A 27,053-nucleotide genomic window follows, 5' to 3' on the forward strand; every position below is an offset into this window, starting at 1 on the left:
AGTGATCAGGATGGTAAAGTAGAGGAAAAATATCAAAAGCTCTCTCGGAAAGAACTGCAGGAAAGAGGGTCATCTTGGGGGTCATCCAGTCTCTATGACAACCATTAGATGCAGGCCAAACTGGTTGTTTGGGAAGCAAGCCAGAAAGCAGTGTTTTCTGTTCTACCATCACAAAAGTAAAGCATCATGTTTACTAAACACATGGGTCTGGTGTAAAAAAAATGCTGAATATGTGGAAAAGCAAAACTGCAACTGTTTAATATGGTGGAAGATCTGTGATGCTTCTCTTCCAAAGGTCCTGGGTACCTTGTTAGAGTGCATGGCATTACGTATTTTTAAAAATAGTCTAAAGGAGACTGAAGTATTATCCTTTTTGTATTTACAGCAGTGGTGCCAAACGTTTTCTCCTATAAGTTAGTATTATGGATGGATGGATGGATATATTAGCATTATATTTCTTTTAAAGCAGTTTAAATCATTAGATTTACAAAAGGCAAAGCAGAAACCTTTATTTCTAGTGTCTTCTCACATAAAGGATTGTGGTTGATGCTGGAAGTGACTTAAAACCTTTAATGTTCTACTGTAAGCTGATTGTTCTCATAGCCTGGGAGGTGCCCCTTTATTCAGCAAACCTTATCTTGGAGATCTAAGCCGATATTAATGTTCAAAAACATCTCATCTGCATCAACACATTAATACGAAAGTAGGAAACAGTGTGTGTTAAGATAAAAAAGTAGTCATCACACTTTCAATGAATCCATACAAAATAATTTTTTATAAGACATTTAGGATTTTATAATTTTTATGTTTATTTCCTTGTTTTTAATGTTTTTTTTATGATTTCACCAAATATATTCAATGATATATTCAGTTTGCACTAAGTCTCCCAAAACAACTTTAAATAAAAGGTTCCACTAGGTGCTATGTTGGGTTCCTTGCTATTACTGTGTACATGCATTTTTATTCAGATATGCGTACATATTTTTTCTCTTTTATGCTCAATAACATAGTCTTTTATCGCCAAGCTCTCATATTTGTACTCTTCATCCTGTCATTAATATGATCAACTTTTCAACTGCATGTAATGCAGCTGTCCCACAAACTGAAAACAGATCTTAAATAAAAAGAAGTTAATCTTTTGTCTGGATAGAAAATGAATAGTCTGAAGAAGTGGTTTTCTGTAACAAATATTCAAACCATCGTCCCAAATGTCTGTGTTCAGAGTCCATCCAAGACTCATCATTCTGTACGGAGAGGAGGTAGACGAGGCAGAGTCAACCGTCTCCTGCAGCTGCATCTGAGAGCATGGAGCACTGCCCCATGTCATGGGCCAACTTCTGTCACCATGGAAACCAGTCCCATAATGGTTTTATTGGCAAGGGTATTGTGATAAAGAAGAAGAAAATTGTTTGTCAGTGAATTGTCTGACAATGAACCTTTTACAGATAAAGGCCCGCACCGTCACGTAACTTCCACCATACCTAATGTTTGACATCTACAGCAGCAGTTTATCTCTGAAATTTGCTGTGGCGCGTGAGTAATTATAAAAGTGGCTGATCTTTAGATTGATGTTTACAAATACCATTTTACAAGATTTAGTTTTATTTTCTGCAATGGCGATGGACTGGCGACCAGTCCAGGGTGTACCCCGCCTCTCGCCCATAGAGATAGGCACCAGCTTCCCCGCGACCCACTATGGAAGAAGCGGTAGAAAATGACTGATCGATTTTCTGCAATGTTTGTTAGTGTGGGTTTCTGCAGCACACAGCCAGTTTTATGCACGTTTTTACCTTATTTTTACTAACTCCAAACATTGGATGTGTGCAAATACGATACAAGTTTATAATTAAATATTTCTAGAGTTTTTCTTTTCTTTTTTCAGATGATATTGTAGTCATGATGAAAAACATGTTATGTTTAAATAAAAATAAAAAATATTTATTTTAACAGGAGTATTGATGAAAGCAGTGAAATGCTCCAGTGCAGAACAAACTTTCATAAAAAAAATAACCAAATAAAAATGTAATAAAACATTCAAACACTTGGATGATGTGTATTTCTGTGACATGTAAAAGATGAGGGACGCCGTTGTTTTAACAGGTTGCATTCACAGAATATAAGAACTTAATGCCTTAATTACGTTTAACTTTTCTAAAATCCTCTTTCAAGTAATGGTATTCATTTATTTCTGTGGTGTATCTTTTAAAGCATTTTCATAATGCATTTTAATTTAATAGCACATTGTAACTTGTTAAACACTATATAAATTAAATTAAATTAATAAAATATTTTTCATATGGCTAGATCATTATTGTTTCTAATATAGGCTTCACAAGAATAAGACATTGTGCTCCTGTGATCTGTTAGCACCATTTTTCTAAATATCTGCAGCAGTTTCTTTGTTGCAGCCTGTGAGCTTGCTACAGTTTGTTTATACTGGGGATGAGGACTCAGAAGTGTTTTCTTTAATACTGTTAGCCATGATGTTTTGCTGCATGATTAGCTGTTATCAGCAATGCCGAGAACGCCTGGATACTTCCTTTGTAATCTAGATGTGCCATAAAATTCTGCCAGTGGAGCAGACTTGTGAAAACAGCAAAAAGCAGCATCAGATCCCATTTCCCAGCATTTATCTGTGCCCCCCTTTCATAACAGATTTTGTATTAATTCCCTTTTCCTGCAAACTCCTGCAGTTCATTAGCTCCTTATGCTTGGACTCCAGTCCAGTGTTGACAGCAACTGTTGCTGATAATGTTAGACAACCAGTGAGTCTGTCCTCTGGTGATCAGCAGGTTAGCAAAATCTAGGAACCTGTTTCAAAGGTATAAACCAATCAGAAGCCAGGGTTCTATCCCCTGAGATCACCAGAAAGTCACTTGGTTTGATTCAGTTCTTCAGTGTTCATCCACAACACAAGAAGCCTCATTGCCTTCATCTTGGCAAATACTTGACTGTTTTAGTTCTCCATCCATCCATCCAGTGCTGTGGTCTGTCTTTAATCTGTCCATTGTGAAGGCACATTTGATATATCGGTCCAGGTGCATTCAGGATGCGTTCATCATCCATCATTGCTGCAAAGCTTTTGCACAGCATTGTTGATGGTCAGATGTCCCAGCGAGCGGCAGCAGCCGAGGTTAAATAGTGCTCTCCTTCTTGTTGAGTTTAGGAACATAGTCCCAGCTGTCTCTGTTTAACTCCTCCTGCTTCTTGAAGCTTCTCTTAAAGAAGCCAACCTGTAGATCAGACAAGGAAAACAGATTTAAAGCTAATGTTTAATTTTTTTATTTTGTTCCACAGAAATGCAAAAGGTTTTCTACTTAACTCCAAATCCAAACAGAATAAATACATGTATCACCTATACAAATTGACCCTGGGTGTTTAAAATCAGCTAATTACCTTCCACAAACACCAGATGAAAGCTGCCAGGATGGTCAGTCCTAAAACTAAACTGACAATGATGATGAAAATCTTCACAGCCATTGAGGGTTTCTGGGTAAAAACAGCTTCCACCACCACCTGGAAATTATTAACAGGTTTTAACAAACAGAACTGTTGTTCTGCTCTAATGGGCTTGGAAAGCAAGGAAGAGGCTTTCTGAAGCTCTGCTTTTAAGTCTGGCTGTGGTAAAAACACAGTGTTCAGTGTCAGACCTGGGCCTCTTATTTTTGCTCTGATAGGCTGTTTTACCTGGGCAACAGGTTGATCCTTTATTAGGACGGTGTGAGGATCTTCTCTGGGAGATAGCATAACTGCTGTGCTCTCCAACGTCATCACAGCATGACGGCCCTGAGACACAAAGCGGCATTTAGGTATAACGTAAAGCAGCTTGCTTACATCTCTGGAGAAATCCATGGACCGATGAAACCTGATGCAGTTTATGTGGATTTTAGTCCTGGAGTCAGAAACTAACGCATTTTTTGATACATCTTTTATATATGTACAATGTTGCAAAGGTTTTCTAAACCAAGCCATATGTGAAATTGGGTTAAACATCCCTAAATAAATAAATGTCAGTCTAACATGTTGGTTTAATGTTGGACCATTGAAGTCTCACTGTACAATCAGCAAACATTGTTACCGGAGCTTGCAACAGCACAGCAGGGTTCAGGCTGATCTCCAGCTGGATGGTAGCATCTCTCCCTGCATCCAGGTTACCGAGACGACACTCCAGCCGCTCACACAGATCGTCTCTGTAGCCACAGAACTGCACAACAAACACCCATGTAAAACAATTAAGCCAGTGAAACTAAGGATGTCATCCTGATAGTGGAGCGGTAATCCATGACTAAATGTCAGCAAAAATCTAAATGATCAGTCCTGAGTGGCTATACTAAGAAGCCTTGGCTGGTAACCAGAATCTGCCAGTTTTCAGCTTGATCAGTCCTCGCCGGTGAGCAGCTGCTATGAAATGAAACATTCTGATCATTTACTGACCAGTGAATGCACCATACCTAAGCTGTACCTTGTCGAGCTGACAACAGTGTTTACGTTGGTCCTGAGGGCAGACTCTGTTTTGGCTGTTTTCATTATTACTGAGATGTTTAAAAATGAAGTCAGAGGAGGCACAAAAGGTGAAGGAAAAAGTTAAAGGAACCTGGATTTTCAATTACCTGTTCAGACATGTCTGTGGTTCATTCAGGTTACAGGAGAGAAAAATGTAGAAATTATAATAATAATAATAAAAATAAACATTTATTAATAGAAATAAAAGAATATTCTGTTATGGTTCACAATCTTTCATGTTTTAATGACCCCATATACGGATACAATATACGGATACAATTTTGTAACATTTTGAGTTTTTAACTTACGTACATAATCTTAGTGTTATACGAAAGGTAGTTTAATGCTCTTTCAAATAAAACAATATGCATTGCCATACAACTCTTGATAAGTTTACATATTCAATATCATCTGAGCTGTTAAAGAGATATTGGAATCGGCTAAAATCGGTAGGTCAGCAGGTCAAGCTCAGAGACTGGAAATCGGCTACAAAATTCTGATGACTGCATCTCTAATCCTACTTTATTCACGATCTGACTTTTTCTTGAGGTTAACAGGTACAGAGTCATGTCACCTTGGCTGGCTTTCTGTTTGTTCGATGAACTGTTCTGTAGATACCGAATGATGTATTGCCTAGAAGAAAAAAGTCCAGCAGGTCTGTCTTACCATTGTGCGGGTGGTGGTGAGAGAGAAAAAGAACATGAGCTGCTTGATGAAGGAAGCTTGAGGAACATCGCAGTCCTCAATGGCCGAAACAGTTTTGTCACTTATTGAGCACGAACCATGTGATGACTGCAGAAAGAGACAAGAAATATGTTATTATGACGGACTCTTTTCCTTATGTTGCCAACAAGGGGTGTCTAGTATTACAGCTACTTGTATCTAATAGTCATTTAGGCTTCCTCTGCTAGAAACGTGTTGGTTTCTACACTGACCGAGGTATTTCCACTGCTGTTATTACCTACCTTCCAGTCGATGACCTGCAGCAGTCTGTGTCGGTAAGGTGCGAGGACCTTTGGCAGTGCAATCTGAACCACAGTGTTCATCGCTCTGCTGGGACCAAAGTTTAGCACCTGCACCAAAACAAAGTAAGAGACAGCCCAGAAGATTCAAGTTCAGTTTGGGGGTTTTCAAATGTCTAGCACAAGAAATAAAGTTTGTATAAGAGTCAACATTAATTTGAGCAGGTCTTTCATAGCAGCCTTGGAGATTGGCAGCTTTCTGTTTCCATCTGGTAGCAGATAACAAAGGGAATTATTGTTTATGGTTGAGGTTTATTTGTAATGGATGGAATAATGGAGAAGTAACACTTGGATGAAAAATGAAAAAGCTTTATATTGTGTGCTAAACATTGTCAGGACATGTTCAGTCCTAAGGAAAAATACTGACGCATCTTTACAGTAAAGACACAAGTAAATAGTTTGAGATTAATTAGGGCTGGCCAGTTTTAGGAAAACACACTATGTCATATTTTCCCCATATTGTGCAACCCAACTGTGACAGAAAGAACTGATTCACACACTTGGGTTAATTAGGAGAGAAAAAAGGAGAGGTCTTGATGAATGTCTGCGTACAGAATCAGAAGGTAGTATACATGTCCATCTCAATAAATGAAAATAACCTCAAAAAGTTGATTTATTTGGCTAATTCAATTCCCAAGTCAGACTCATGCACTATATAGATTCATTACACACGTAGTTATACATTTCAAGCATTTATTTCTGTTGTTTTTTGATGAATATGTCTTACAGCTTATGAAAACCCAAGAGACAGTGTCTCTGAAAGTTCTGATATTACTTGAGACCAAAAAGATAAAATAATTTAACAGTCATGGGCTTTTTCTCCTAAGCCCACATAAAGCACTTTTAACCTGTCTCCGCTTCAGGAACATTTTAACACAGTTACAGCTCATCTCCCGGGTATGTCTGTGTGTTGTGGCTCTTGAAATCTGACTCCAGCTGCAGGCTGTGTCTTGTGCATCTGTCAAACTCTTGAATAAGCTTCGCTTCACAATGCTATCAGTGCTCCGGTTATTCATTTTACTTGTGCTGTCACACTTTTTCCTTCCGCTCAACCTTCCATTAATATGGTTGGAAACAGCACTCCATTAACACACAGCTTCTTTATGGACATCTTTGGCTTACCCTGCTTGTCGAGGGGTTTCTGTGACTGTTTGCTGGACAAAGGTCCAGTCAGAAGTCTTCCCTATGATTGTGTGGACCAGAACATTACTTTTTTAAGTTAACAATAGTTTTTATTGGTCTGATGTAACATTCTACCTTTCTGAGAAGCTGATTTTTTTGTTTCCATTATCTGTAAGCCACAATCATCCAAATGAGCTGAAATAAATATAAATAAAATATATATTATTGTGTGTAATGATTCTATACAGAGACTAAGTTTTACTTTGTGAAATAAATATACTACAATAAAAGGACCTTTTGCTATTCTAATTTATTGAGATGCACCTGTCTGAGGAAAATTCACCTGTATCTAATCTACAAGTTTTTTTATCTAAAGAAGGCAGAAATTTGATCACTTTAATTTGATTTTTAGTTAATCTGATCTTTGTCAGGCTGCTGGAAACGTAATAAATGTAAATATCTTTGCATGAGCGACGTAAAGCAAAACCCCTGCAGTTCATATGGTGTGTGTTTGTGATTTTTTCCTGATCACGATTAAAGAAACATGTGAACCTACCTTGTATGTGTAATTGAATTTTTCAGGGTAGCAATCAGCTGGAATCAAGTCTTCATCTCCAAACACAAAAGACGTTGGAGTCACAAAACTGTAAACACAAAGGAGGACATTAGTGGCTGCTAGCTGTCAACATATCTAATGCTTTCCTATTAATTTCATTATGTTTTAGTATATTTTTATCTTTCTCATTTTATTTAAACTGTAATGTATCTGAAGTTGCCATGGATCAGTAGTGTTAGGTTTACGCTGACTGACCCGTGGATGTTGACGCCAACTCCATATTTCAGAGGAAGCACAAGTGTCATCCTGTTATCTTGGAGAAACTCCTCCATCTCATAGTTATCACTGCAAAGGAAATAAGCATGAGATTTAATGCATCTTAACCAGAAAAGATCTCATTTGCAGACTACTTCGAAGTTCAACTTCAGTGGCGACCTTAAACTCTGGACTTCTCATAGAAGTGATGGAGGGGGAGGTCACTACCTGCTGCTGTTGATGTTAATGTGAATGTCGCCGGGCGTGCTGTTCTGATTGACATCCAACAGAAAACTGATATTCATCTGAAAAAAGCACAATGGTTACAAAGTTATGAGTAACATTCTTGAAGATATCATTTTACAGCAAATGTTCAGATTTTCTTGGCATAACTTTTTACTTGTTGCTGAAATTCTCTAAAATCTTAAAATAATTTTTTTCTTTTTTTGTTTTTTATAATAAGTTGAGTTTTGGATCAAACATGGTTGTAGTGTGCTAAAAGGTTCAGCAGTGCCTTTTCTTTTTGAGAAAACTGAGTTCCTTTAAAGTTTGCTATTTATTAATGACTTTTTTATCAGTGTTTTATTGAGTCTGTTCTTTCTTACTGTTGTGTGGCTTGGCTTGGTTTCTTTACCTTGTCTAACAAAAATAGGCTGATGAGGCTCAGTAATATGGCAAGCAAGGTTATTGGAGTGCAGCAAACCTAGCTCCAGAACATATATATATAGATCTTATATATATATATTTATTCTTAATTGTCCTCAAGTCCGACTATACAGGATGAGAAGAAGGCGTGGCAGGGGGTCTTTCATTCCTGCTGCCATTGCTGAGCTTAACCTCCTTGCTAGGACAGCACTACCCAGACTTGATCACCTCCCAGGCCTTTTGAACTGTAATGCACTCAGTCTTTTTGTGTAGATGTCTACTGGCTATTTATTTTTTAGGATATTACTAAAAATCAAATCAAGATATTTAATATTTCAACTGGTTATTTTTTCACAATCTTTGCTCTGAAAAAGAACCATGCGTAGAAATGTCTCTTGGTTTGACATCTGGACTGCTGGACATTTTGAGACAACTCTACAAGTTTGTAATCATTGGTTACCAGACAGTGAATAATAATTGTGGTGAAAAAAAAAATCATATGCTGTGACTTTTCACCTTTTGTACTACGGTGGGGTTAACATTTATTCTCTGGAGCATAGTCTTGTCTCTTTAGGAAAGATTCATATTTTTCGGTGTACTTTTGACCTAATGTAGAGCTATCAGAGGAGGGAGGTTTCTAGCTGTTTAATTTCTGTATGGGGCAGCATCTTTCAAGAATATTTGTACCTCTTGAAGTTTACCCCATTTGGTTGCATTTCACCACAAATTGTTTTGAATGTAGGCCAGAACATAACATTTTATTCCCACCGGACCAGAGCATCTTCTTCCACATGGCTTGTGACAAACCCCAAACAAGGGCTCCTTACGGCTTTCTGAAAAAAGCAATAACTTTGTTTAACCCTAATCCATAACAGTCATATTTGTGCAGTGCTCTGGCCACCGATTCCCCTAACCAAGCTGTGGATCTCTGCAGCTCCTCTAGAGTTACCTTGAACCTCTTGGCTGCTTCTCTGATTAATGCTCTCCTTATCTGCCCTGTCAATTTAAGTTCCAGCCATCTACTGGTAGGTTTGCGGTGGTGCCATACTTCTTCCCTGTTCAGATGACGGATTGAACAGAGCTCTGTGTGATGTTGGTTCATACCCTGACAAGCTTTAAAGGTCTCTTCAACTTTATCCCTGACCTGTCTGTTGTGTTCCTTGGTCCTTGTGAAGTTTTTTTAATTAATGTTCTCTAACAAACCTTCGGGGCCTTGATAGAACAGCTGGATTTAAACAAACAACAAATTACAAATAGGTGGACTCTAATCACAAAAATATGAAAATAACAGGAGTTTTTTAAGGGTATCAGAGTAAATTGGGCCAACACTTCACCTTCAATCTTCATGTGTTTGTAAAAGGTTTTGAAACCATGTATAGTTTTCCCTCCACTTTACAATTATGCAGTACTTTCTACCGGTCTACCAAGTCAAATCCCAATTAAATACAAATCATGTTTGTGGTTGAAATGTGAGAAAATGTGAGAAAGTTGAAGGGGCATGAATATTTTTGGAACGCACAGCACCACCTGAGCCCCTTGCTGAACATGCACAGATCTCAGTCCTGAGATCAAAACAGTGATGCACTGTGATGTAGCATGAGACAGCAGCTGTTGAACCACAGAGATGAACCGAGGCACGATAAAACATGGAGTAAGATTGGGTGATTACCTGAGAGAAGGCTGGGAGGATGAGGCTGGTGATGCTGCAGTCGACGCTCACGTCTGTAGTGTTCACTTCCTCCGTGATGACGCAACTAATCTCGTTGTCCTGCTGCTCATACAAGAGACAAACAGGGAGATTTTAGATGGCATCCTGCTCTAAGGGTTATCTCTGGGGTTAGGTTTATACGGATATAAGGTTCTTCATTTGGTTTAAGGCAGACCAAACTGGGGATTTACAGAATGTAATGAGGCATGTAATCCTGATTTCAGTTTACTGGTTTCAGCTTCAGCAATGACTTTTACTCGCTTCCATATCAGAGGTCACATCTTCCAACGTGGTTCAAAAGGAACCATGAAAAACTCAAAAATTAGTCACAACTGAAAACTTAAGCCGCAAAACCAAACTGTGGTTTCTTCCTCTGTCTGTATGACCTAAACTCACATTATGCAGCACTTTGATGTAGTGGATGTTGTTTGGGAATCTCATCGTCACCCGTGGCAGAAAGGCATCATCTCCAGAGTTCAGCAGCAAGGCTTTCAGGATGATTGGTCCTGAACCGAGGGCAAAAAACTTCTGCTGTCTGCATACAAGATCAACAGAAAATATCAGTGCTGGTGTTCTACTTAGAAACAACATGAAGTCCCTGGATGATAACCTACTTCTTCCTTATTTAACATGTTTTTCCAAGAAACTGACACTATCTGTATGTATCTGAGTAGTTCAAGATGACAGAAAGGCAACAGCAGCTCAGAAAAGCCCATTACACCTGATGGGCTACAGCAGCAGAAGACTACACCTTGTGCCACTTCTGTCAAATAAGAACAGGAAACTGAGGCTACAGCTCACACAATCTCATTACAATTTGACCAATGCCGCCTTATCCCAGGAGTCTTAATTTCAGCTGCTACATTCATGTAGTAGGATCAGATTTTGGTGTGAACAACATAAAAACATGGATCCATCCTGCATCGTATCAATGGTTCAGGCTGCTGGCTCCGGTGTAATAGTGTGGGGAATATTTGCTTGGCACCTTTTGAGCCTTTTGAGCCCCTTAATATCAACTGAACATTGCATAGGCACCACTTTAAGACCACAGCATAATGATCTTCTGATGGCTACTTCCAGCAGGATATCAGGATATCATCACAATGAGTTCACTGTACTCAAATGACCTCTAAAGCCACCTGATCTTAAGCCTATAGAGCAAAGTCTCTGAGGAAATTTCCCACACCATGTTTAATCTATGCAATAAAGAATTAAGGCTGTTTTCAAGGCAAATGACAGTCCAACCTGGTACTAATAAAGTGGCCAGTGAATTTCTATTCATACTTGCTTTGTATAAACCACAGTCTAGAAATAAAAGCAACTTGGTGACGTACAGGATACGTCCTGAATCTGCCTGCGGCTGATTACCATCATGTGGTCAGACCTGAAGGGCTCATCTTGTTGAACTTGTACATAAACCATAGCTTTAATGACCTGTGAGGCATTTTTAGCTAGACTGTTGATCTAAAATACAGATATTCTTTTAGTGTAGTCTTCTGTGTCTATTTCTTTTTGATTTACACAGAAACCTAGTTGTGTGTGTTTTGTATGTGTGCGTGTGCTTGTGTTCTTACTGCGGCAGCACTAGTTCACTGAACAGCTGCATGTTGGTTGAACAGTTTACCACAGAGCAGGAGCGGGCAAACCGAGTCTGACGGAGAGAGAGAGAGAAGCACACCGTTTATGACACCAGTAACCACGAATGAATGCAGAAGCCATTGCTAGCTCACTGATAATCTTACAAACAGCTCCCGCGACCCCTGACTCCTGACCCTGAAGTTACAGACTATTAATAATAATGATCTTATGAGTCACACCAGCTGTGAATTCCTTTTTCTTAACTGTTTTTCTGCTCTGTTTTTGTGAGTCAAGGAGAAGCAAAGTTAAAAAAAACAGGAGCAGGATGTTAGCTAATGTGCTCCAGGCACTGCAGCTGTAAACACATCTGGATTGGCAGCAGGGTATGCTGTTAGGTATCAGCAGCGGATTTCTACCCTTTAAATTCAGTTTATTGATGAACTGGGTTGATAATATACAAAGTAACATTTCTCAACATTTTTGATAGAAAAATGTTTTAAAAAAAACTTAGTATAGAAAAATGACAAAAGAAATGTTGATGGTGCATGCTACTACCCAGCACCATAATAAAAGTTTTGTTGCTGACCTAAGACCTTAATGTGAGAGCATTGCCCTTCAGAGCCCACTAGAAAAATGGAATCTATGTTGAGTAAACTTTGAAAAACACTTATTTTATGAAGTACCTGTGAGCTTTATTTTCAAAGCCATAGAATAATTTTAATGCCTAGTGTAACTACATAAGTAATGTGGGATCTAACATTGTAATAATCAAACCTATGAAAGACTGAGTCTTTTATTTTGAAGAGAATGTACATGGCTTATTTTTAAAAGCCAACAGAATCCCTTTTTTATCACCAGTTTAGTTTAATAAGTAGTGCTGGAAGTGCTTTTGCAATAATAGAATCTATGAAATATCGAGGCTTTTATTTTGAAGAGTACTTGTAAGATTTATTTTGTCCAGAAGAATGTCTACATTAATCCCTTGTTAATCGCTCTTTTTCCCATTAGGAATCAGAACTTTAAAAATACTATTGTATTAATCCAATCCATATATGATTGAGTCTATTAGTAAGTTGGCTTTTGTTACTTTATACTATTACAGATAAAACATATGACTTAATGTGTCACACAGGCTGATACCTGGTTGGTGACGGTGTTACGATGTCCTGCACTCTGCTGCAGAATGGGTTTTAATGGAGGGAAGGGTCTGGAGGAGACTCTGTGGCTGCTTTTTTCTCTGAGGCCATAGGAAACTTCAAACTGAATGGGAGTATAAATGTCTTTAACGTCTTTCTGTAAGTTGGAAAAAAAAACATGCATAGGTGAAATAAAAGCACACAGCATCTCCGCCACTAATCTGGTCAGTAATCAGCTTGTATTACCCGTTGGTAAGCCACATGTGTTGCACAGGTGGGATGGCCGTGTCGGGCCTTCACATGACCCCTCGTGCTGTTTGATGATCCGTTACCGTGAAAATAGAAACGGTGAGGGAATGATGGTTTATGGAAGAGGTCAGAGGTCAAATTATATTGAAGCTCTGGGGACAGAAGAGGCAAAATCTTCTACATAAGTAAGTCAAAGCTATGTGCTATGATGGATAGAACTATTAAACATGAAAGAAAATAGTTTTGTATGTTCATAATATATATTCAAGAACAGTAAAATGGAAAATATGAACCTGGGAACAAAAACATTACACAGATTTCTTAATATCAGGCTTTAATGTACCTATTGCCCCTCTGAAGTGTTTAGAAGTGACACTGAAACAAATCGTAACATTGAAGCAGACAGTCTGAGTCCTGTGATCTCGACATAGCGCCACCCGCTGGTCAATCTGCTCAGGCAGAATCAGAGAAGCTTTCACTTGAATCACTGGACGGGTCCTATGAGGCACAACCAGAGAAAATCTTAAAGCCTGATGTTTTTCAGGTACTGTGAAGAGCTTCTTTAAGGTTATGATTGTCTCATGTGTGTCTTTAGGAGATAACTAATATAAAAATACATTTCCTTACTACACACCCCTGTTTGGAGGCACCTCTATGACTAGAAAACGTTTTGTTCAAACGGAAAGAATCTTTATGAGTTTACCTGAGAACCACAGCTGAGTCTGACAGGAATGCTCCCACTGCCACATCTGTAGGGACACAATTTAACCACAATCCATACCAATCCAATGAAAACAGCATATGTGTACAATGTGGCAAATCTTGAGAAATATGATCCTTTACCCTTGTAGCCGTTGTCATCGATGTCTATCCCAGAGTTCAGTGACTGTCCAAACATCCTCAGGTTATGACCCAAGGAAGATCCAGTAATCCTCTGAAAACACACAGTGTGGAAATTAGGAGTAAGAGTACTGCACCAGAGGGTTATTAATCACTTCAGACACATACTACACAATTAAAACTTAAATTACAGCTTGATAATTTAGGAGTCATCCAAAAAGGAATAGAATATCTCTCAGAGTATGATCTTGTTGGTGTAAACACACTACATTGTGTATTTAAGTAAGTGATCTCATTATCTCACTAGTTAGTACTAAACAACAGGCTATTCCAAATTGCTTGCCCACTCAACATTGCAGCTCTGTTAGTAATGCCATCATACAAAGGTTTCTGGCTCTGCTGAGGATTGTACCTGCGATGGTGTTGGTGAAATGCCCTCCTTCCTGCCATTGTAGATGTAGACGGCTCCTTTAAGGTCGTCTTCCTGTGGAGCGCCGATGGCCACATCTACAACCACACAAAAAACCACTGTCACTGTATCTGTGAGGACTTCCTTCAGTCTTTTGTTTGACCTTCTTATATTCACACAGTAAACCATGCATGCTGCCTCTTGTTGAAAACTTGAAGAATGAAGTATTTAGTTATGCAGAAATGATCAAGATCATGTATTTCTTTTTCTTGCTTGCGACGTGTAGTTTTATTTTGGCAAACTTAACCTCCAATGATCTAAAGAAAGAGATGGATCACGTGTTACATTATTCATATATTTTAAAGTTTGTAGTTGAAATGCAACAAAATGGGGGTGTGAATACTTTAACACCGTGAACACATATGGGAAAAAACAGCCTTGTCTTTGAACATTTAACCTCAGTTAATAAGGGAAATGTCAGTCTGAAACTCTTTTTCTTTTTACCAAAGTGGAGTGAAACTGAAACACAAACATGCACTTAAAAAGTCAATCACCTCAGAGAACGTTGGCTTGACTTCCTGAGCCACATTGATTTCCTGAAAACAGCTTAAATCCCAACTATAACTCAAACGAATATCAACCTTATTTTAGACCTACCCAAAGTATTTGGTTCCTAGAAGACCCCGCATGTCTGCACAACATGAGCAATACAAGCACTCACGTGTAGCTTTTTACCATCCAGCGGAAGATTACAGGGCATGTTCACTTACAGAGCAGCAACAGCTTGTCATTACTGCTTAATGAACTTAATAACACACTCCACCCCTCACACACACTCAGACACACACAGGCACACACAAATGGCGTGGGGGGCTCTGTATATGTGTGTGTAGGAGCGATGTGTTAAAGGCAGGATGGCGCTCTGTTATCAGAAAGTGATAACAGGCACTGAGGGGTGGGCTGTGGTCCTGGGTTGTTTAGCCCAGCATGCCACTGAACAACAGTGGTGGTATTTGATAAAGTAGCAGGAGATCTAAGCAGAGAGGAGAAAATCAGCTCTTAGCCCTCTCTCATTACAACGGATGAGGTGCCCTGGAGCAAAATAAATCAACCCACGGTTTCTTCACTTGAGCTTTTTAAGTGGATGTACAAAGGGCAGTAACATTATTAGAGGCAGTAGTATTATTTGTCTGACCAGCAGTAGTATTTCTATTATTGATAAAAGGAATAGAAAATGTATATTTATTCCTAGTAACAGAAGTTAAAGGTAAATGTGCAGTGTAAACATTATCTAACAGTGGTAAAAGCAGCAGAAGCATTGTTACAGTGCCCTCAGGCTGTGCAGGTGTGGTTCCTACCTGGATAGCCATCATCATCCAGGTCTCCAAGGTCAGCAATAGACTGTCCGAACCGAGCCGCGTAAGCATCGCTGCCAGCCAGTTTAAACGCCGCCTCTTTCAGCTTTGCCTTTGTGAGAATTTAGCAAAGTCAGAGTAATATATACTTTATATCTCAAAATTGCACACTCTTCCAGATGGAAATTTTTAGTCCTGAATCCCTTTTGGCCGAGCATAAATAATTGAAAACAAAAGTTCATGGATGGATGTTCCTACCTGTCCCTCATTTATGTACACATACACTCTTCCTTCCTCCCTGGAGGTCCCCGTGGCCATGGGAGCACCAACCAGCAGGTCTGACAAACCATCAGCATTCAGATCCACCACACAAACACTGGAGCCGAAATAAGATCCCAGCTGGAAAGACACACATCTTTTAGATAAAAATGTTGGTGCATTTTTGTAACTTAAGATTGTAAATGCAAAAAAGAAGTCTCACTTCATTTCCAGTAACTTCTGATACCACCTTCAGGATTTTTCCGCTCTCTATTGAGAAGACGTAGATCTGAAATATGCAAACACAGACTGACTTCAACCATCATTACACCAGACATGGAATGAGATAGGGTTGAATATTGAAGAAAAATTGTACATAGACAGGTCATCTGGTCCTACCTTGCCCTTCTGATTGTACTGTGGAGCTCCACCCACCACCTCCATAGAAGAGGGACTCTGGAAGTGACCTGCTCCAACAGCATAACCTGAAGCACCAGGAAACACTTTAATTAATGCGAGGCGGAACACTGAACATCACATTTGTACTCATAAGGATAAAACATCTAATAAATTTAATTCTTGTCAACAATCGTACAAGTAGTTCATAATTCAACACATGGTTGAGACTGAAAACAAACGTTTTATTTTCACAGGCGGTTCAGTAACCGTGTAAGGTCTAATAAAAATCATATCTTAAGTTGTGTTGTTGCCGTTTTTAAAAAGGAAGGAAATGTACTTGTGCAAGGCAACCCTCAAAGCTCACTGCCACTGCTGCAGCTGACAACAGCCTCCCCACCTACTAAAACTGCTTCCTTTTTAAGGGGAAAATGGTTTCATCACCTTCCACAGTTTGATGAGGTGAGGTTGATGTTGCGAACAAGGTTAAAATCTACACGCTAAATACCTCTACTGTCTTTGTGGAACATTACTAAATAATCAACTCATTGTAAGATGGATCATTATATATTTATATTTCTTTGTTTTTAAATCCACACAGCACCCCTACGTGGTTGTATAATTGTTGGGCTGCCTTGTGTTTGTGAATAAATAATGTTGTGTAAGTTTGTTTGAGCAAAATAAGATCTGCCTGTGATATTCAGCATAATGTCTCCTTGGCTGACCTGTATTGGTAGATAAGGCAATGGGTATCACACAATATAGTTGTAATAAGGTGAAAATTCGCCCTTTTTAAACACACACAAGATATAGAGATGGTAAAAAGAAAGTACTCCCTCTGTCAATTTTAAGGATTTATTGTATAAATGCCCTGGGCTTCCCAGGTTCGAAAATTTACTTAAACCTAACCTGGAGTTTACAAAAACACACAGCATGCATTCAACATATCACTATTTAACTAAATTAATCTATATTGGAAAAATTATCGAGAATTCTAACTGTAACCCAAAAAAATTATTAATTACTTAATTTGTAAAAACCCTCAAACTTAAAGACAATTTATGTTCCTTTAACCATAGATGTATAACAAAACACCATCACGGTACATTGTAACGAGACATACAGTCATATTCAATAAATTGGATTATTATAAGTCCTGATGAGGCCCATTCATCAGATTAAAAGTATCTTTTGAAAATAGCAACCGTTAAGCAGGTATTAAACTTACTTTTCATTAAGCCCGTATTTCTGTACGGTCAGATGTAATATTCTAATCTTAAATGTCATGTTTCCATTAGCTGTTAGCAGAAAATCATCATAATTAACAGAATTAAAGGTTTTAAAACATCTGTTTGTGTGCAGTTAATCTATATGTGTTTCACTTAGTGAATGGAGTAACTGAAATAAATGAACTTTTTAAGTTATAGTCTAATTTCTTAAATATGACTATTTCCTGTATGATTCAACTGAAAAACATATTATTTGGAAGTAAAAAATACATATAAAAATAATACGGTGCAGTAAGCCAGTGTGTGAAGCAATGTATTTGATGATTCAGATCTGTACTCATTGTGATCCTGTAAACAAAAGTTCCTCCTTCCTTTCAGCTTTCTGGCAGACATCTAAAAGGATTTGGGCCAAAGGTTACTGGTATTTGAAATTGTTCATAATTCCATCCAAACTAACAGAAACCGAGCTCCATCTGAAGAAATGTTATCCCAGATAATTAAACTCCCACCTCTATATTTTCAGGCTCATCTTTTAATCAGTTTTAGAGAAATGTCTAGTTGTCCCTGGTGTATCCCATATTTTCTCCATTATCAGAGACTGCTTTCAACTCATGTTTTAACAATCCGAACACGTTCTTATTAAGACATCAGAAGTTGGTGGGTTTCCTCATTTCCAGCTAAGACCTTTTAAAGCAAAACTCTCCTTTAGACAAAATTTAGGATTATCAACAGTCATACTGTTGTGCTCAGGCAGGACAGACAATGTGTTTTAGGTCATTCTTTCTCCACATAGCTTTAGACTCCAACACCATGTGAGAACAAATAACAGCCTTTAACCTGGTGCATTCCTTAACCTGACAACATCCTGTATGACTGGACAGAGATGTTTCAGAGTCAAGTGACTGTCAACTTTTTTATAGAAATAGAAAATCATGTAAAGACTTTCTAACATATAAATATTAATTAATAATTGACTGTAGATTGTGGGTCGGGATGACTCTTCAATTACTAGATTAATTAAAGGATCATTCGACCGAGTACTAAATCACTCAAATATTCTCTAGATGCAGCCCTAATTATTTTATCTATAAAATTTAAAAGCACATTTTCAGGACTGGTATATATAACTTCAAACAGTCAGACAAGTTTAACGAAGTGGTAATATACTCATAATATACATACTGGCTTTTTTCTTGAAGGTAATCTAAGGTTAACCGAAGGGCATGTGTTTATAAGTGTGCCAAAATTAGAAAAACAAGTTCACAGATCTTTTTTTCCTGTAAATTAGAGGTATTCAGAAGCTCTGTTTCCACCTCATGTTAGTTTGCATCTCTATATGTGTTGCATGCAGCCAGACTCAAAGATAGGTGTGTAAATGGTGCAACTTTGCAAAACAAATGCAATTGCATATAAGTCTAACTATCTTCTGTTGCTAATAAGTGTTATATAGAACCTTTTATACTGACTTCCTGCTCAGCATACATTGTGAGAGGTGATATGTACACCGAGTCTTCACACAAAAACACCCATATGCTTTGAGAATCAGGAACATTTCAACCATTAACATCTGCATTAGGCAACAGGAGTTTTGAACATGAGGATAAAAAAAGTAAGGAGTGTCTCTGCAAAAGGGGTGTGGAAAGATTAGATGAAGCCTCATTTTTTCCGCCGTATCAAAAATTATTGTTTGAAAAGCCAAATGAAACACGGTGTAGCTAACTGAAACAGAGATAAGTCACAGGTGCATGAAACTGTCCTCTCTCAGCTCAGTATACTGTCCCACTTTAAAAGCATTTTTAACTTATCAAAGAAACCCTTAAGTAACAATAGGCATTGATGTTACCCCTGCAAAGCGTCACAGCCTTTTTAAAACATGAGCTGTCTTCGCTAAAATACATTTACGCATATTTTGTGATGATATATCTAACAGAATACAAATTTTTCTTGATCTAAAACTACTTTAATAGGGCATTACATATAATGTAACTGGTAATAAACAGATTTGTTGTGGTTGCTGTAATACAACTGAGGTAGAAATTATAAACTCGAACAAAAGATACCAAAGACTTTGAAAAAATGCAGACAGGATCTTAAAGGTATTTAAAGATTTTTATGGCAGAGAGTCACTGTTACTTTAAAATGTAAAGATAAGAACAAAAGCAAGAGTAACATAAAACAGTGATCACAAAGTTGTTAAAATCCAGATTAAATATAGCACCACTGTAGTTTAAGGTTCATATCGATGGTACAGGATCAATAGTTACCGAGGTAGCTTCCAAAGCTGACAGCTCCTGTGTCGTCATCCAGATACACTGACATCCCTCTGCTGGAGGTGTTGTAGACCAGAACCGAACCCGTCCAATATGAAGTTCCTGGTGCTCCCATGATGATCAGGTCCTGAGAAACATAGAAGCTCTTAGTTATTTTTGAATTAAAACCTCAAGATTCACAGTAACCTTTAACAGTAGGTTGTTAACAACTCTTTCGCTAACAAAAACTTTGCTATATAGTTTAAATAAGTGTTTGATAAAACAATTTGACAAGCTTGACTCTTTTTTCAACTCATCAAAACTAAAACTTTTAAATTTAGATTGCTTCTATCAGCTTCTCATTTAAAGTTACGTTGCTTTTTAAATAGAAAAGCACTGAGACATGAACCAGTGACTGGAATTGGACAATTTTTAGATTTCTGACTTTTGGAAAAAGGGGCTGCCCGGTCCCATCGGCAACAACACTCATTGATAAAAACACTGTTACTGAGTGAGGAAGTATCAAAGTCAGCTATTTCCAGGGTCAGAGAGAGCAAGGCTTTCAGCAGAAAGCAGTAAGTTTGAGCTTTCAAACTCAGACTTTGGAACAGTCTAGATTTAGAGATGCTCTCGGAGTTAAGAGTCGACCTTCTCAAAGGAGTTCACACGTCAGCAATTAATCAATAACTACTAACAAAGAAAAGAAGATCAAAACTCGGTCACAAAATTTTTATCTGTGCATGTCTAATTGTGACTGGATTGTTGATGGAAACAAGAAACTAAAAAGATTTCTGAAAGCATGTTCCCTGTGTGTCACTGACCTGCGTCAGGAAATTGGAAATACCCGCCTGACATGATCCATAATCCTCACCGAACTTCCTCTGGTGGTCTGTGAATGACAGACAGAGGTGCTGAGAGGTGAAGGTGAGCAAACAATATCCAAATGTTTTCCCTTTGCAGCTTAACAGCTGGTGCTTTCACATACGCACACACACACACACGAACACATGGATCTGTATTTCTTGGAAGGCTATGTTTGGACATGTATTTGCCTACTCCTTGTTTTATTACTGGGGTGCTTTTAAAAAAGGCCAAAAAATAAATGCATGAACCAAAAAATCCTTAACATCTAGCTTTAATTCTAGTACGTTTTCTCTGTGAGGAGGCTGTGACAACCCTCACACCACCATGACAGCCGAACCACGCAGTTGTAGATAAAAGACTTGTGTGTATGAGTGTGTGTGTACCTCTGTAGCAAGGGATGAAGAACTGGGAGGATCTCAGGTCACTTTCATAGCGATAACAAACCCCGTTAGGAAGCTTGTTGTTCAGGCTGTCTTTCCTTGAGTAGAACACGTTTTTCCAGCGGTGAGCACATGCCTGACCACACACACACACACACTGTCACGATGTGGTTTTGGATCAGACCAAAGTGCAGACAAGAGCTCGGCAGGATCATCTTTGTAATTCAAAGATTTATTTACAAGGTCAAAAACGTAGCAAAATCACTGCAGGTTTCCCAAGGCAAGACATGGCAAAAAACAAAGCATAATCATGGACGAGAACGAGGTGTGATGAACACAAGGAACCAGCAGCCAACAATGACACAAAACCAACTAATATACTGTGAGATAACAAAGGGCAGATAATCAGAGAAAACAGGTAACAGGTGTGACAAGGAGGCAGGGAAGCAGAAGGAACAGGTGAAACAAATACAAAGACTGAGGATGGGCAAAGTAACTAATAAACAGAAACACGGACCAAGCAAACCTATAGACAAAGATAAATAATCAAATGGGGAATAAGAAAACTAGAATAATCATGACTAAAAAAACAGAGAAACTGGAGGGAATATAGGAACCACAATAACAACCTGAGAACAAACAAAGAACCCATAAAGAAAACCTGAATACAAAAGTAAACAAACCTAAGAACACTGACTGAATTAACTGGAAAGGAAACAGAAAATAAACTAGTAAACAAGAAGAGTGCAAAGGAACAAATAAAACACAATTAACCACAAAGATACTAAAGAGAAATAAAACTAGAGAATCCAGGGAAGACCAAGAACTATAATAATTACAATAATAATAATAATAATAATAAACCATACAAAGTAATAAGAAAACACACACACACACACACACATATAAAGCATCAAACACACAGACAACATGTGAAGAGGAGCTATTACTGAGTCACTCGTTGGCAGTAGCTAAGTGTAATTTCCCCCATGACAGATTTGGTGTCAGCCAAGCTGTATGTTTATTCATTGGATTATTATTGTAACCAAAAGATCACATAGCTGGAACATTTCCATTATCGCACCGCTGTCAACTGAAATGCCTTTATGGTTTTAAAATTTAGCTATGCAATGTACAATTGCTCCATACTACTATTAATAACTTAACCATGATGCAAATGGATTCTGCTAAAGCCTCAGAAACGCTGGATCAAAAGGAAACAAGATTCCCAATTTACCACTAATTGTTTCTTAATAAAAACTGAAAGAAAAAATTTTTTAGCTGCTAAAGATTATTTTAGGGAACTTAAATAGTGGTCTGGTGGAGGTATTAGGTTGGAGGTATTTTTGGAAGTGGTCTCCATGGGATGGTACTGTCATTTGAATGATCTTGTGCTCAAGACCTCACAGGAGGCCAATCAGCAGAGTCTGTAACTAATCGATTTGTTGCAGAATTTTTGGTTACTTTATAGCACAGATAAAAACTTGAGGAACACAGGATGTGCAGCAGATATAACATTTGTTAGTTCTGACAGTCCTGGCATTTGGCCCCTGTTTTATCAGTCAATCATGCATAGATTAAATTAAGATTAGGATCAACTATAGGTAAAATACAGAGAATATCAGTAACATTAGAAAAATTCATGCCGAGCGTCTTGCACCCCTGAGCTACACATCACACCACAGTGTGTCCTTCTAAAGGCTATATGGCAAAAAGGGACTGATGGCCAAGCCTTGCTATGAATTCTTTAAGATAAATTTAGACAAACATGGGATAGAATATCATTCAGACAAATCATTATTCCATATTATTTGGTTCATTCCTTCAGAGTCCTCCACAAACATGGTAAAAAAAATGCCAGAAATGGTCCTTGCAGAAAACACTTTCATAGAAAATCTGGGACTTCAGACTGGGATGATTCTCAAGTTGATTGGTTTACTGTTGTCCAACCACATTGAAAATCAAGTCATTTTAAAACGAGGTATTTAAATTATTTATTTTTTTATTCATATTATGATATGCACTAAGAAGCAGAAAACTGAAGTCAGTTCTTTTTTAGATTGATTGCCCTGGTTGATGACCGGCTGCCAAATATGAGATCTTTTTCGATCATTGAACGTACAATATCAAAGCCCTAAAAATACCCTATGGTGTGGAAGAAATTACTGACTGGAGGAGACTTAAACTAAGTACACATGTGGAAGCACAGATGTTGTATATAAGAAGCTATTTAAAAGTAAGCTATTTGCTTTTATATGTTGAGACATCCTGAAGTTCATTCAGGCTGCAAAAAGGCGAGAACGAGCAAGACTGTCAGTCCATAACTGGAGGCTCAACAGTGTACATAAAATAGCTCTGTTTTATATTTTTCAACCTTCAACCTTTGTATTTCATGGAACACACTGGGAAGAACATTTTTTATTTCATTGTCATAAACGTAGACAAAAAGCCGTAAGCAGCCACTACGTGTAGTCACAAAAGAATGGATTGTGCATTACCAGGACGTGTCCACCATTTTCTCCAGGTTGTCTGGACAAACTGACACCCAGCCACTGGTGATCACTCTCAGGTTCACACGTCTTTCCACAGCTCGAAACGTCTGCACACACATACAAAAAACGGTTTGGTGACATGACTGCGTGTTTTATGTTCTCCATAGCCCCCGCAAGAAGACGTTTATGCTGGGATGTCACTTTCAGTGAGGTAAACTGTGTGAGGCATCAAATGTGAATTCAGTGCTCTGCTAAAGTATTTGTCCAATTTTTGTCATCAATTTTGTCACAACTTCAACAGGCTTTATTAGGATTTTATGTGACAAACCAACACAAAGCAGACTATGAAGTCAAGGAAAAACGAGGTATGGTTTTGATAATAAGAATCTTGAAAGTGGGACATGCTTTTATATTAAACCCCTTTACTCTGACACTCTAAAATTATCAAATGCACATCTGGTGTGAAAATGTGTTGGGTGGTGGTTGTGTTGGTGCTATTAAAAAACAAACACTAACCAGCAGGCAGAGGGTCGCATGTGTGCTTCTCAGCCGTGATGCTGCAGCGATAAACAGCTCCTGGAGATTGAACCAGGTGATTGGAGGAGTTAGCCACTGGAGCTCCGACCACCAGCCTGAGTAAAACGGAATAAAATTAAACAGGATTTGTGCTTTTTCTATCTGAATGGAGAGCTGTGTGTGAAGCATGAAAGAGCCTTTCTTTATTGCCAGGGCTAATTAATGTGTATGCAGACAACAGCAGCAGCAAACACAGCGTTCTATGCATGGATGGACCTTTTAGGACATTACTACAATAACTGAATTAGTCTAACCTAATATCTTTCTCTATATATGTAGGTACAGCAGTCTTTTTTAAATTACTGATGAAAAATGATGATTCACAAATACTGTCACCACATATGCTGCTTTATAATTAGGTTTAGAGGTCAAATATAAGCCGAGAACAAATAAAAATCAGTTGTATATCAAAAGACTATCACAAACATAAATCACTTAAGAATGAACAATAGATTAAAAAGACCAAAAGTAGATCATTAAAGATGAAATAAACAGGGGATCAACTGCCCTGCAGAGAATCAATATTAGAATAAAAAATATAAAGTATTTTAGAGTTGGATTACCTGATGATTAATATGTATTATTATTATATTAATATGTATACTAACAATCAAGTAGATCAACAAAGAAGCTACATCTTACAGTGTTTAATCGGTAGATCAAAGGTGGATCAATGCCTAATCAACAATAATCAATAGTAATACAATACAGTTGATAGTGGACTAGTTAAATATAGGATCACCTACAGATCAGTGGAGTTTCAATGAGGGACTGTTTATGCTTCAATGGAAGATAATAACATAAACAGTTTGGATACAGACCATTTGTGAGTGCTGTGGCGATGCAGCAGCACAGAGTATCCAAACATAGAGGAGCGGGGGCCGTTGAACACCAGACTGTGCTCCTGATCCAGATTGTAACCTCCAGCAGGACCGACCAGAACCAGAACCTGAACCAGGACTGGAACCAGGCAAAAGAAGATGACCATGCTGTCCCCTGATTGGTGCATGTCAGCAGATTACCTGCATGACAGGAAAAGAGATGATAGGATCGATCAGATGTTAGAAACTGGCCAAACCTATAAACGGCTCCAGGTCAATTGCGCCCTTCACCAGTTTGTACCTAAGCTTTGCCATGTCGCCTCTTCCTACTTCCATTATGTACCCATTTACCTAAACAAATAACAATAACAAATCAGTTGATTTGTTATTTGCAGTCACCCATTTTCATAATGAAGTTAATGTTAAAATTGCTATTTATTTTCTGCACAATATTTTCATTTAATCTTATTCTGATCCCTGGTGGGTCAGTTTTTTCTATGAAACATTATGACAGCTGATTAAGCCAACACAACTTTGAGCAACCTGCTGCTAGTAGATGATATTTATTGGAGTCAAATGACCACAATTCCTTACAGTAGACGAGAGATGACACGCACCTGTTATTAAGCCTGTAAAGCTGTGTCTGAGTTGATGTAAATGTAACAAGATCACGTTGAAACTAAACTTCATAAAAACTCTGAGTTTAGAATAAATCAAGAAACATTGCAAATATCAACATAAAATGTTGAGATTGTTTTTATTGTATAATCTAGAAAGGTTTTTATTTTAGAATAAGATCAGGTCTACATATTCCACAAGTGTGCACATATTACTCAGTTTAAGAGTAGGGCAAACATTTGGACAATGCAGATACCAAAGAGAATATTACAGCAGTTATTACAAGGAGAATTAACAGGGAGAAAGTAAACACAGGACACAGTGTTTTTAGCTAATAAAACAAGCTAAAAAAGTTTGAATCATTAGTCAAACATTATATAACGGTCTGTATGCTTCAGGTATTGGACATTGAAACAGTACTTATTGGAAAAGTATTCCTAATATCCAAGTTTGTGGCAAGAAATCCAGGAGGTCATGACATCAAATTCTCATGTCTCTAAACCTTTGATTCAGCTACCTTTAATGTCTTCATGTGCAACCACTGCTTGACTGAGATCATTTGATGTCAAGACGAACCCCCAACAGAAGTAGGAAATAAAAGAGGGAGGTTGGAATGAGCTGTGGTGAACTCCCACCTCTTAAACTGGCTGCCGTGAACAGGGCTACTCCAACATGGTTAAGCCTAGGCCTGATGTACTTTATCCCTGTTGTATTTGGAACGGCCCATGTCAAAGACATGCATCTTACACAAAATTCAAGAAAATGTACCAAGTACTTTTGATAAAGGCATATTTATTTTCTTTGATGCAAAGACACATATTTCATAGGCAGAAGAATCTATGTTAATGCAACAAGCTACTATTTGGACAGCTGCTAGATAGACAAAGACACTACCCTGTTTCCCCTGTTACACGTCTTTATGAAGCCTTTATAGTGTGATGTCTGCTACATGTAGATAAAAGGGTGGTAACATAAAAACAGAGTTTATAGCCATATTCTGCAAAATACTGATTGTCAATATGCTAAAACTGCTATCTTTCGCATCTTTATTGTTAAACAGTTTTAAGGATGTAGGCTTCAATAATTAAATCAGGAATGTGGGATCTTGATATTCCTGATTCTTTCCTCTTTGTTTCAACTGAAACAAATAATTTAAAGCCAGGAACCAGTGCCAAACCTTTTTTGGAATGCTTATACTGTCTGAAAATGCTTAAGATCGAATATTTTGTTATTTACTTAACTGTCCGCACAAGTATTACATACATGAACATCACTTTATTTAAAATTCGACATTAATTTATTGTTAAATATTTTTAAAACACCCCAGTGGAAAATTGTGCTGCCTCTGATTACATTAAAAATATCTAGTAAGGACATTAACCAACTCTGACACATTTTCTGCGCTGCACACATTTTGAAGTTTACATACCACTCAGTCAGCTGAGAGCCTTAACCCAGGTCAGAAAGCTTCTATCCCGGGTTAGAATAAGTTTCTTCAATGAGACTCCGTCAAACTTCTCCGGCTGTGACTTGTTGGTGAAACCTCCTGTTGCTCCTCGCGGCAGCGCACGAGGTTCAGAGGTTTGTTAGAAGAAGAAAAACAAAAACAAAATAAAAAGTTGAAATATCAATGAAAAACTAAAGAGAAGAACCCCGAATGACCCGAGTTTCAGCTGAGTTTCAATGAGACTGAGAGTGGTCTGAGACCCTCTCTGTGTCTCCATGTGTGTAACGGTGTTTCCTCCAGCACCCGCCCAAACTGCGCACGAGGATGGCGCGCGGCTGCGTCTGT

General features: G+C 38.1%; 2 protein-coding genes across 3 annotated transcripts in view; one reads left to right on the forward strand and one right to left on the reverse strand.

Moving 5' to 3' along the window:
• The window catches only part of cerkl (ceramide kinase-like), a 43,765-nt gene extending 41,726 nt beyond the window's left edge, over positions 1-2,039 (forward strand). For both annotated transcript variants that reach the window (XM_047370222.1, XM_047370223.1), the window contains one exon: positions 1,223-2,039. In XM_047370222.1, coding sequence (XP_047226178.1) covers positions 1,223-1,301 — 79 coding nt within the window. In that variant the 3' untranslated portion in view covers positions 1,302-2,039. The remainder of the gene's footprint in view (positions 1-1,222) is intronic.
• Positions 1,912-27,027, reverse strand: itga4 (integrin alpha 4). Its single transcript, XM_047370221.1, has 29 exons — positions 26,691-27,027; positions 24,644-24,844; positions 23,763-23,878; positions 23,253-23,353; positions 20,758-20,890; positions 20,332-20,399; positions 19,526-19,658; positions 16,036-16,121; positions 15,860-15,925; positions 15,637-15,777; positions 15,382-15,490; positions 14,027-14,121; positions 13,618-13,708; positions 13,478-13,523; positions 13,118-13,272; positions 12,772-12,926; positions 12,530-12,682; positions 11,386-11,462; positions 10,208-10,346; positions 9,773-9,874; positions 7,687-7,763; positions 7,459-7,548; positions 7,204-7,291; positions 5,469-5,576; positions 5,170-5,295; positions 4,079-4,204; positions 3,688-3,786; positions 3,397-3,516; positions 1,912-3,233 (listed from the first exon to the last, which is right to left on the reverse strand). Exons 2-29 carry the CDS (start codon positions 24,829-24,831, stop codon positions 3,135-3,137), a joined length of 3,087 nt encoding a protein of 1,028 aa, XP_047226177.1. The 5' UTR covers positions 24,832-24,844; positions 26,691-27,027; the 3' UTR covers positions 1,912-3,134.
• Between the last annotated feature and the right edge of the window lie 26 nt (positions 27,028-27,053).

Source organism: Girardinichthys multiradiatus, chromosome 7, assembly GCF_021462225.1.
Source record: "Girardinichthys multiradiatus isolate DD_20200921_A chromosome 7, DD_fGirMul_XY1, whole genome shotgun sequence".
NCBI classification, from domain to species: Eukaryota; Metazoa; Chordata; class Actinopteri; order Cyprinodontiformes; family Goodeidae; genus Girardinichthys; species Girardinichthys multiradiatus.

Bases quoted from the DNA above. Each gene is read 5' to 3' on its own strand.
- itga4 (XM_047370221.1), bottom strand. From the start codon at position 24,831: ATGCACCAATCAGGGGACAGCATGGTCATCTTCTTTTGCCTGGTTCCA. The intron at 15,778-15,859 runs GTGAGACTTCTT...GTGTCTTTCCAG, and splicing joins CAGAAGTTACTGGAAATGAA to CTGGGATCTTATTTCGGCTC. The intron at 9,875-10,207 runs GTGAGTTTAGGT...TTGTATGAGCAG, and splicing joins ACATCAAAGTGCTGCATAAT to CAGGACAACGAGATTAGTTG.